This window comes from Mustela putorius, unplaced genomic scaffold (assembly GCF_011764305.1).
Source record: "Mustela putorius furo isolate JIRA1106 unplaced genomic scaffold, ASM1176430v1.1 tig00000589_pilon_pilon_pilon, whole genome shotgun sequence".
Classification (NCBI taxonomy): Eukaryota; Metazoa; Chordata; class Mammalia; order Carnivora; family Mustelidae; genus Mustela; species Mustela putorius.
The window spans coordinates 198,956-211,371 of record NW_025421425.1 but is presented as its reverse complement, the minus strand read 5'-3'; the positions used below and the strand labels follow the sequence as shown (position 1 = coordinate 211,371).

Sequence of the window (12,416 nt, the reverse complement as noted above, 5' to 3'; positions counted from 1 at the left end):
GGGCACATCAGTCCCCCGTGACATTGGTCACTGGTTGGCCATACCCCGGACACCCATCATTCCTGACGGTCAGGGAGTGCTCACTTCACCGAGGCCCTGGCCCCCAAGTCCCTCCGGAGGAGTCAGGTCTTGCCTCAAGAGCCCACTGTACTACCGTCAGTCTTACTACAGAGTCGCGGGTCCTGGGCTCCGGGATGCCCTGAAACTATCCATGGTGCTCCCCGGATAAGGACCCTCCAAGCACTCCTCTCTCCTTTGGGACAGAGGGTCAGCCGTAGAAAGCAGGGCCATAACGGACAACAGAACCCAGTAAAGTGAAGAAGATTCTACTTCCTTATCTTTCTGTGAAGGCCCTGAGGGGCAGCAGCAGGGGGGGGGGTGGGGGTGGGGGGGCAGAGACTCCGTTCACCGTTGCGGAGGAGACAGGGTTTTGTGAGACGTGAGCTCCCCGGCTGGCGAGCGGCTCCCGGGACATGCGGAGGGACAAGAACAGAGCAGCGTACCTCACGTTGGTGTGTCGCTTGACATACAGGTTGTGAAAGTTGTTTGTGTTTTCCATTTGGCCGGCTTTGGGGCCCTGCAGCCTCTGGATGATCTCGGCTTTCATCTCCATGGCTATGTGCGCCGGCAGCAGGGAGAGCAGGAGCCGCTCCTGAGAGAGGGTGTGGGAGGAAGGCGGACGTTTTACATCATTACGGGGACATCCGAGTCCTCTCTGAGAGCATCGCGGATCCGCACTGGGGCCAAGCGGACGACTCTTTCCAGCAAGTTAAAACAGGGGGAGTAGAAGGACATGTTGAAAACACCCAACATTTCTAAGGTCAGCATGTGTTATATTATTTATTATTTACGGAGTTCTAAGTATGTGTCCTTCAGAGTGGAGAATAAAGGAAAGCAAAGATACTTCCTCCAAGGATACTATTTATCTACTCCGGTTTTTACACAGTAAAGCAGAAATGATATAAAAATGCCGGAAACCTATGGAGAGTCGAAGATAGAAAATACTCATTTTTGCCTGCCTGTTCATTTGGGAGATAAAGTAAAAGCTTTATTGCATTTCAGAAAGTCAACAAATATTCCGTACTTCTGAAATAAGATAGCCAAATATTTTCAAATATTTCATTTCCTCTGTGATGACCACACAATCCCTTTTAGTGATTCTAAACTATTATAAAGGGACAGAGGCAGAAATAGCATCTGTAAAATGTCATGCATAAAAGACTACAGGTGGAACCCATGGAAATGATAAATTATGAGCCTTTTATTTTTGGTCTTTAGACACAGCAATAGTGGCATGTAATATTACACTTATTTTAATATCTACTTATTTTAGAGTGACATTTGCAATACTGTTTTTGAGAAAAAGTATCAAAGAAGAGGAATCTCTGAAACTCTGTGGTCATCCTTAGTTATTTTAAACATTAAATTATTTTAGTGGTGCCTGGGTAGTTCAGTCAGTTAAGCTTCTGATTCTTGGTTTTAGGTCATGATCTCAGGGTCGTGAGATCGAGCCCTACAGTGGGCTCTGCGCTCAGCACAGAGTCTGCTTGAGAGTCTCTCTCCCTCTCCCTCTGCCCCTCCTGCTCATGCACATGCATTCTCTCTTTCTAAAATAAATAAATCTTAAAAAAACACATTCATGTATTATAGAAAACACCATAGTCAGGTGTGCATTTAACAATTAATAGTGTTGATTGAAAAACATTTCTTGAATGAAATATTTTCTCTGTCTTCCCCATTTTCTCTTTTTTCTTCCCTTCTTATTCACTCATTTATTCATTCACCCATTTAACCATTCATTTATGCAGACAAAGTAATAGAACACAGGGGAGGGGAAGCTGGTCTTTTTTCCCAGGTTTACAGGGCCGGTGTCCCTTTGGGTCAAGCCCTAGGGCACGTCATTTCAGTGCCTGCTGAGAACGTCCACTGAGGGAGCAGAGGGAAGGTGTGGAGGGCATCCAGATGCAGATGCGAAGCCCTCACTGCAGCCCCTCCCCAGCCTGTTCCAGGAAAGAAAAAACAGATGAAAAGCTATTAGGAGACCGAGTGGGTACCTATGGGGGGATCTCAGTGCATGGTAGAGTGTTTGACCAAGAACTGGCATAACTGAGTATTGGTCATTTGTTCTGTCATTCATTTATTTATTAATTTATTCACATATTCAGAAAACATCCATCATTTTCCATTAAATGCCAGGCCCCATGATAAGCACTAATAGTGAATGCAAAGAAGAAAAGAGTCAACATCCTTGCTACCATGTGGTTCATAATCCAGCAACAAGCCCAGCCACAGTGCACTTTCCATCAGATGAAGCTGGAGGACCAGGCTAGTGTTTGCAGGAAGCCACATGCTTGAGATGTAGGAAGTCAGAAGGGAAACTAATAGTCCAGGAGCTCCTGCTATTCATGTGAAACAAATGAAACAAAAAAACAAAACAACACCTCTATTTGGTTAGTACTATCACCAATCTCTTTGCAAAAGGAGGCAGTTAGGTAGGTGGCAAGGTGCTAACAGTTGTCATAACATAAGTGCTGATACTGATATGGCAAAGGGAATTTTAATCAGATTTTAATTTTAATCAGATTAATCAATTTTAAGAGATTAAGAAGACAATTTAATAATTATGTTCTTAATTTTCTTAAATTCTTATTGAAGTTTCCATTTAATTAAAATTAAAAAATAAGATGGAAAAATCCAAATATTTAGTAAGTTAAATGTCCATATACATACATATCTGGGAAAATATAAATTAATATTAGTTGTACAAAATAATGAGAATAATGTCCTAGGTGATCTAAAATACAACAGAAATGAAATATACAATGGCATTAACACAATCTGTGAAGTGGAAGTAAGTGGATTTAAAATATTCTGGGGTCCTAGGATTATATGGGAAGTGGCAAAGGTAGTAATTTATAGTAGAATTCAGTAAGTCAAAAATGGATATAATTTCTACTTTAGGAACAAAGAGTGAAAGAATGTATGACTAAGAGGTTAGCTAAAAATGAGACAGAAATTCTTATTAACCCAAAGTAAGTCATAATGAAGAGTCAAATAGAACTTCAAACAGGAGAAACAAGCAGAGTATAAATCATAAAATTGCTATTATTGGCTTTTTAGATCAGAAATTACATTAAATGTAAATGAACTAAATACTTCAAATACTTGACTAATACTGCCAGGTTGGATTTTTAAAAAGACAAAATGTAACTCTATTCACAATAAGTACATCTTAAATATAAAAACACAGCATTACAGAAAATAAGATAACAAAAAAGAGATAAATTATGAAAACCTTAATGAAAAGAAAGCTGGTGTAGCTAAATTAATATAACAAATAGACTTTGTAGATATTTCAGTCTTCAGGGAGAGGATGAACAAGTCTACATATCTTCTCAAATTTTTTTGAGAGGAGGAAATCATAATTTTTGCTGTGGACATTGGAGATACATCTTCAAATGTGGTTCCTCCGACTCACAGAGACTGGGGACAGAAAAGGAAATAAAGGCACCATATACATTGCTTTATTGCTCAACTCCTGTGCAAGTTCCCAGAAAAGAGTATTTGTTCTAGAGTTATTTCTTGAATGAATGAGTGACCTACCGTACATTTTATCTGGAACACATCAAAGACAAATCTAATTTCAAAGCTTCTGTTTACTGTCAGTGATGACCATGGTGGGTGGGGACCTGGAAACCTTGGGACCTGGGTAGACAGTGCTCATGTTTTAAAGTCATATTAATGACCCTTCTGACCACAAATACCAGCCCTAGGCACAAGCTACACTAGTGATATTCACACAAAGGAAAACTCGACTATTCTGCAAAATAAGGGTAGTGATTGCCTTGGGTTTTCCTCCCTGGAAGACTATCACACTGTGGTTATGGGCCAGGGAATGGAGAGAAGGAGTGAAAGACTCATGCAGAGGCAGGAGAGACACTAGTTTCATATCAACAGTCTGCATTTAAGGAGAAAGAGCACATTCTAAGCTCCCCCATGTTGGGAAATGGCCAGTGAACATTGGAAGCCACTTGAAGTTACATTCTGATTTTATTCCTATCCTAAGCTCAACTTCCCTTCTGTTATTCTCCAACTTTCACTAACAATCTAACAACATAGCAACGTCATGTTAGTTTAAAAGGAGGAGGTGAGTTCAAATTTTGGACTTAAGCAAAATGCTGAGAACAGAAAGCATGCCCGACTCTGTGAGACATCTCAGCATGCAGCTAGGGGCCAGGATAAGCAACACCAGGAGGACAGAAAATACGGAATTCAATAATGGAATAAAAAAATCAAGTAACTGGGTTTAGTAAAGAAACAGATAGCCTCAGAAAAATGGACCCATTTGGAATTAATTCAGAATACCAAGAAACTAGTAATGACATGAAAATACAAGTTCAAATTTTAGAACTTGAAAAAAGTCTGTGTCCTTACTATGCACAAATTGAGCATTTGGTTTATTTGGCTGATGGCTTGGTGGTGATACAAGTTGGTTCTCTCTCTAAGAACCCATGTGAAAAGATAATGGATTTATGCTTAAAATAAATGATAAACCCTTTTAAAATCTTGATATCAAGAGTTAGTCCACCATCTCATCTTTGGCCACCCATCCCCCAAATACACAGATTTGCCACTTATCTTGCATTCTTCCATGGGCTGGCCTTTGTGACCAACAGATATTTGAGAAGTCTAAAAGTCATTAAAATACATGACATATCCAAGGAAGTATTTAAGATAGATAGACTTTGTCCCTTAAAGTTTGGGGCTGAGTTCCACTAAGACAACATTTACTTAAACCCATCTCCACAAGGACTGAGCACACTAGATGTACCAAGGGATACTGTGTGGGATGGTCACTTTCCATTTATCGATTGATGTATTGGATAGTTGCATATAAGACCAAATATTATAAAGGAGTCACTATGTTAAAATCTATCTCAACAAACAGGGGAAAGCTAGTGAGGAATGTGAGAAGTTGCTGTCCACAATCACCAGGAGGCCTACCTGCTCATGTTCTCAGCATGAACAGACCAACCCTGGACAGAGCCAAGGGAAGCCTATTGCTCTGAGAAGCCATCAAATCTCTGTCATCATCAAAGCAAGTAGACACTGACTATAAATTTCTTAACTTCTGAAACGGTAATAAAGAACATGATAGAATGTACAACATAACAGATTATTAATCTGGACATAGGCTCTCTTTTTAGAAATCCCAGTGGAATCTGTATTTCTACAGAGAAATCTAGTGATTGGCTTAATTTGATTAAAATGAAGTTAGTATTCTTTCTGATGGGTGACAGATGTGTCAAGGGCCATGAAAAAAATAAAATTCACCAGGACATAATGTTCAACTTACAGAGTTCTGCTCTATTCTTTTATGGTCATTACCTGTGTGTGTTCATGGATTCTGTGCAGTCTTCTCTAGGATTTAAAACAATCAGTAGCCTTTCTCACTGTTCACACTCACTTCTAGTCATGCTTCTGGTGGCCGGTGCTGTCCTGTCCATACTCACTCTGCCTTCCTTGGAGGACGCCTGCAGCTTGTTCCTTACAGTTTCATGGGTCTCAACCAATGACGGAGAACTGAAGGATAAATCCCCTGACTTCTGCACCCACATCTCTCAGTGGGAAGATCTGAGCATGTTCCATGCTTCCCTCTGAGGGTCTCCAGCAGGTCTGAACCCTGGATGCCCCCGGTGGCCCCTTCCAATAGCTGACCTCCCTCCCGGACCCACTTCCCACTCTGCCACCTGCAGCCACCTCCCAACTAAATGCCTCCACGCAGATCCTTGTCTCAGGGTCTGCTTGGGGTAAACCCAGTTGAGATCTTTCCAAGCATCTTCTCTCCTCCTCATACACTCTGTCATAAGAATAGGCTAAAACCCAAAGTTAGCCTTTCCTGAAGGACAGAGTCCACGAACAAAAATGAATCCAATATAGTAATTCTCTTTCAGGCCCATAGCTTCATTTAATGACCAAATGTAAATTATAATCTTTATTTTAGACTCAAATGCAGACGAATGACTGGCTTTTTATAGGTAGTTTCAAAAATATAAGACATATATATATATACACATATATATATACACATATATATGTATGTGTATATATATATATATATATATATATATATATATATATATATATATATGTTGTATAAGCCAAACTTTTCTTTTTTTCCCCCTTTTTTTAGTGTTCAAGAATCTGTGTGAATTTAGACTGGAATTCAGATTTTAGTAACAGCCAACCAGACAAATTTAAGAAACCTAAGGCTGCCTTACTACCATGCTGTTCTGGTACCACTGGTAGAAAGCGGAACCTCTGATTAGAGCTCATGAATGGGGTCTGTGCTTTGGGGTCTGCACATGTCCTCTTGGTGATGACAGCACTGGACAAGAGGGTAAGCCTCAACTAAAAGCCTGTACTGAAATATGTAAATCAATACACTTTTATCTTTTTTTTTCTTACAAAATGCTATACTCTGAGGAAAAAAAAAAGCCCAATATTATGGCACACATGATAAATTTCAACTCAATTCATAATCTGACAAGGTTAATATTTTCATTAATATTTCAGCTTTTTGCTAATGTAGCTGTGTGCCCTGCCAAATTATCAGAAAGCAACTCACAAACCTAAGTGCTTAATATGCCGGATATAACCCAGCTCTGCTCTCCCTCCAAGTACACTGGAGAAATTCCTTCAGGGGATTTTTGGACAATCAAGCTGTCATTAGATTGACTGATGCATACCATTACTACTTCTTTCTCTTCCTAGAAAAGACTGTCTAATGACAGAAAATCTGTCTAATTCTGGCATATTCAAAGGTTATCTGATAAATCACGGCCCTGGCTTCAGGGGTCTATTTCAACACACCCTTTTATTAAACCTCCAATTATTATTCATTAGCAATTTTTCCCCTAGAAATTGTTCCTTTATATTGTGCCTCATAGAAGAGCTATGGAGTTAGTAAATTCCAATGCCCTGTTGATCAAAGTGTCGGACACTTTGAGCTCCAAGGTGTTTCTAATACAATGAAACAAAGCAGATATTATAACTTTCTATTTTTATGCTATTCTGGAGATTATTTTTGTTGATAGTAAAATCCAATTTAAGCAAAGAAGACTGGTACTCAAATTTTGAGCTAAGATATGATAATGCATGTGATGTCTTGTGCCTTCAATAAGCCATGCATGTAATAACAGTTTAAATCTGCTGAATTTTTCAAAGGAGAGGAAGACAGTGACATGCTCCTTTTGTAAGATGGAAATTTTTTTCTTTTTCAAGATTCTTATTTCTAGTTTGTTCTTATTTTAAATGCAATCCAGTTACATCAGGATGCCAAACCAATGTAACAAACAGAAGGGATATTGTTATAAATGTTTCTCCTCCCAACAGAAAGTAGCTATCAGAATGAAAGACACCAGATCCCTCAGCAGCCACCGGGTTACATGTGGTGCTAAGACAGATGATGTCATTTAATACTGGCCTCCCATACGAAAGGACAAAGTGTCCATTCAGGAGCACATGCCGAGAACACTATACTCAGAAAACACCTGCCTGGACATGAAGATACGTCAACACCTTCCCCAGCTCGGATTTCTCTTGCAGCCAGCTTCATGTCTCTTGGTCTCAGAAAACAGGCAGCCTCCACCGGCACCACCTCGATCATCAGTGCATCCCCAAAATATGTTCTAGTAACCACTGCCACTGTTGCTGTTTCCTGTTGTTAAATTGAGCTGCTTTCTTTCAGGTTCCTCCTTAAAAATCCTGTTTCACATCAATTAACCAGAACACACTGAATGCTCTTAGAACCTTAAAGGTCTTGTTTCATCTTTCCAGGATTTTTACAAACATTTCGTCATGAAATGCTCATACGAAAGAGCACAGCTGCACTTTGTAGTAGAAACAACACCGACATGGACTAAGACGTGGCTTCCCGACCTTTTTCAGCCACTATCTAGAACACCCTGACCACGTCACTGCAGCTCTTGAGTCTCAGTTTGGTTGTCTAAAAAACCTGCCTTTTTAGCCAGAGAGCTGAAGGTCTCCATGTCCACGTGAATGCTGAGCATTTGTTGGAACCACAGGTTGCCTTTTCCAGAATTGACTTCTCAGTGTTTTGGGGTTGAACACTTGGTGACACATAGAGAAAAGGGCCCAAGTGCTCACACTGGGACATGGTGGCAAATACTGTCAGAAGGACCATGAGGAAGGAGTGACCACTTGGAATCTTGACCATGGCAAGAGGACACTGAGCCTGTGCTGGTTCTTGAAGAGTGACTTCAGTAAGGGGAGGAGGTTGAAGAAAGACCAGAAGATCTGGTGCGCCCTATGAATGGCCGGTGTTGGCGTACAGAGGGAAAGCCCGCCTGTTTGCTCCACAGTCTAGGAAAACCGGAAAGCTTAGTGCAAATTAAAATCAATATGCAATCATAAACTGCTGTTTCCTTTTACAAAATGGTAAGTCCTTTCATTACATTCTTATATCACTGCCTCATTTTACAAATCCTGGTCACATTCAGTCTCACGTGAATGTTAACATTTTTTACCCAAAAAGGGGCACTCTAGATACGGTGTCATTCAGAAGGACGCAGTGAGGTGGTTGGTGTTCACTGGGGAGTCAAGACCAAATGGAACTTCTGTCTCCCGACTTTACAGTCGGGACCACTCTTTGAACGCGTTCTGATTTGCCAGCTCCGTGAGTTGATGGAGAGGGTTTTAGAGCATACATCATTAATAGATGGTACAAGAATAAAATTGTCACTCTCATGGGATGACTCTCTAGTTCAGAGAAGCTGGAAAACAAAAGGGCCAATCAAGTCAAAGTATAAACTGTGTTTATAGTCATGGGGGATGGTAAACGGATACTTTTCAACTTGAACTTTTTACCATCCACTGTCAATTTGATTCTCAAAATTAGAGCTTCTGGAGGGAAAAAAAATCACTGATAAGATAGAAATCTTCAATCCTCGGGTGGAGACTATGGAGGTCCTAAGATAAGAGGCACAGTGCTCTGTTCCCTCAGCCAGCCTGCAGGGCCGTCCACGGCACACAGTGCCCAGAGCAAGATGGCAGGAGGGGCCCGGGGGGTCACAGGCACCTCCCAGGCCGGGGCACCCACCCGGTCTGGGCACAACACAACTCAACGCCGGTGCGGCTGCATCACCCGGAGAGCTCGTCACGCAAACCCCCACACTCACACAACATAGAGTAAAAGTCAGTGCTCCACAGTGGTGTGAATTCTGGTCTGATCGGCCTTTCCAAGAACAGCTGCCCACGAGCAAGGACCCATCCGGCCTGAAGCAGGTGAAGCCGGTTGGAGAAAACACGGCAGAGAAGATGTGTAAAGACTGGCCACCCTCCTGGATTTCTGGGGGGAACAGGGTCAAAAAACCCCCTTGATATACAGGTGGCCAGAAGACTTCTCCCCAGAAGAAGGGAAGGTGGAGATTAACACTACTGACAGACGGAGCCACAAGAAAGAAGTTTGTTGGAAATCGACTTGAGGAAGGACTGCACGGAGTAAAATCGGATAACTTCATGTTCACAAATGCAACCCTTGGATGAAGCCATGGGCTAGAGAAGACTAGACGCACTGCTCTGTGCAGGAGACACTTGCAGTGCGCGGACTTGTTTTCCTGAAGGAGGTGTTGGCCCTTTCTTTCCTCGCTCTACTCACCGTAGGCTCCGCCATGGTCTCAGTCTAATCAGTTCCGAACAGAACTTAGAAGGGGCCCCTCTTGGGGCTCACCATGTTCTTGGTTTCCTCTGCTTTGGAGACGAGCACTGTCCCCAGTAATGGCTACTATCAGCGCAGGTCCCAAGTCTGATGCAAAACGGCAGCCCGCGACACCAGACAAACATGACTGAGAAGGCTCTATTGCTACCGACACTCTGACTTGGGGGGGATTTTTGCCACAGCCTCGTCTAGCTATCCAGGTAGCTGCAACACCGCAGGGCCATGTGCTCAGTCCTGTGTGCTCAGGATTGTCAAAGCTGCCCTGACTTGGAGAGATGTCCCGTACTCACTCCCATAAGCATCCTTGTCCTGTGAGCTGAGGCTCCAAGGTGATAGGTCTGGAAAGCACCTCTGGAAGCAGCGGCTCTTTCCCAGCAGACTGGAGCCAAGGAGACAGACTCAGAAGGCCGTTGTGGTCATGAGGAGCATACTGGTAGTGTCCCCGTGACTTCCCAGCCCGCACTGGTAGTCCCTGCCTGCACGGCTGGCCGGGGAGCAAGGGGCTGGGGATCCGCCCGTCGGTGGCTTTACGAGGTGCAGGGACCCCACCCAGCGTGCAACATTTCAGGACTAATCTGCGTTTCTTTATTCTGTGATGAAAAGCAGGGATGACAAGCCTAAAAGATGGTTTTCTAACTAAAGGTTGAAGTCATGAGAATCTGCCCATTCTTCGTGGCGGCAGGTGTCGTCCTACACACAAAGCATTGTGGTCTCTAGTCTCCTATCAAGGTTTTCATTCTGACTGAATACAAAAGCTATGGGCTTTCCTCAGCCAACCAAGTGTCCCCACACCCCAGGATGCTGGCCGCACAGTGTCACATGGTGATGTCCATGGCATCGGCCAGGACAAGCACAAGTGCACCAGTCTGTCTGCTGGGTGGCTGCGTGATCGAGTTCCCTTCCTGACCGAGCTGAGTCTGCAGGTTCGCTTTGTTTAAGCCCCCAGCGGCCTGGGATCGGAGTGTGGATCGGGCTGCTCTCCCTGAGCCCACGTGCTCGGATTTATGAGACCGTACGAGCCTGTAAGTGGGTGTGAGGGGCGGGGATGGCTTCTGGAGGGCGTGGGGCTTTGGAGGGAAGACCGGTGCCCTCAACATTGCGACCAAGTTTTGCCTCCAAAACGGTCTCTCAAGTCACACCTGAGGCATTCAGAATTGATCAAAGAACAGCAGGAGAGACACCACGGCCAGGAATGTCCTCCTTGTCCTCCCGGCAAGTCACAGAACTGCTCGGCTGCAATGCCGCTGACGTGTTCTGAATTCCCGATTCTCTCCCCCACTCGACAAATACTTCTGGGCTACCTTCCACGTCCCGGTTCCCATTCTGAGCGATCTGTAAGCCTCATGCCACTCGATGCTCCCCCAAACCTAATCAGGGAGCCAGGCTTACGTTGCCCGTTTCTACAGAGAGGAAACTGAGGGCTAGATAGATGGTGGAGGTGTAGTCCGCGGTTAGAGCGCTCCCAAACCCGTTTGCGAAACTCCACCCAGCGAGAACGAACAACCCGCGAACAGGCAGAAGAATAAGCAACAGTTTTGCTAGCAACAGGGAGGGACCGCTCCCCATGGCAGTGTCTCGAGTTGTGAACAATTCCCCTTTCTCTTCAGTGGGGTGCAGGGACCTTTTTCGTAAGGCTAAATGTGGAGACTTGAACCCCAGAGCAAAATCCTCAGCCTCCTACGCCGTCAAAAGCCCTCAGCCTCCTCCCACCCGCCCAGCCTGACCCTGCCAGAAGCACCCCCGGGGCAATGCTAGGGCGCAGAGCACCGCACAGCTGACAGCAAAGGTTGTCTTTGGAAAGGGAGGGCGCTGAGAATTCTGGAAGCAACTGCTTGACATTTCTCCTGTGACCCCACAACTGAATCCTGAAACAGGTGTCTCCTTTCTGCTGCTGTGGCTCGAAGATGAACAGGTGGTGTGGACAGGGGACTCGAGGGCTCCGCAGCTCTGAAGTTGACGCTCCCATTTCTGCTTATTTATCAAATAATAAAGTGCCCCGACGCCAGCCTCCAGAGAAAAGCCTCCAAAGACACAACCCAGCGGATAACACCTCTTAAGTAGCGTGCCTGCCCTTGAACACGGATCGTCATCTTGGGCACGGATGTGGGTGATACCGAGACGTGCCCACAATTTCTGCACCACATCACCATCTCCGGAAAAGAAAGACAAGGAGAGAAGGCAGCTGACAGAGCGGCGCTTATTCTCAGTCCCCACAGCAAGCAGTGTCCGGAGTTTCCCCAGATTTAGTCAAAGATGCAAGCAGCACGTGGTCCTGCAAAATCCCCACAGCAAAAAGCTGAAGGGCTCTCCCATCCTAGAATTTTATTAAAAGGAACTCAAAAGAAATGCTGGGGTTCAAACTCGACAATGAAGGTAGCCTTCCGGCTGCAGCTTGCTGGGCGGTGGCCTGGCACAACCCGATCGGTGTACTCACATCACGGGCCAGCGTCGGTGTACTCACATCACGGGCCAACCATCATTTTTAAGAACCAGTAATCTCAGTCACAGACAGCGCCTTTTCGTTTGGGGATTCTCCCACTGAAGGCTCACTCACAGTTCTGTCTTTGGAGACAATCACATCGCATATTAGCTTAAAAAAAAAGTGATTCTTGGGCCGCCTGGGTGGCTCAGTTGGTTGAGCAACTGCCTTCGGCTCAGGTCATGATCCCGGACTTCC

General features: G+C 44.3%; 1 protein-coding gene across 1 annotated transcript in view; it reads right to left on the bottom strand.

The window, feature by feature from the left end:
- The window catches only part of ADCY2 (adenylate cyclase 2), a 293,953-nt gene that overhangs the window by 129,571 nt on the left and 151,966 nt on the right, over positions 1-12,416 (bottom strand). The window contains exon 3 of the mRNA XM_045081990.1: positions 504-652. Coding sequence (XP_044937925.1) covers positions 504-652 — 149 coding nt within the window. The remainder of the gene's footprint in view (positions 1-503; positions 653-12,416) is intronic.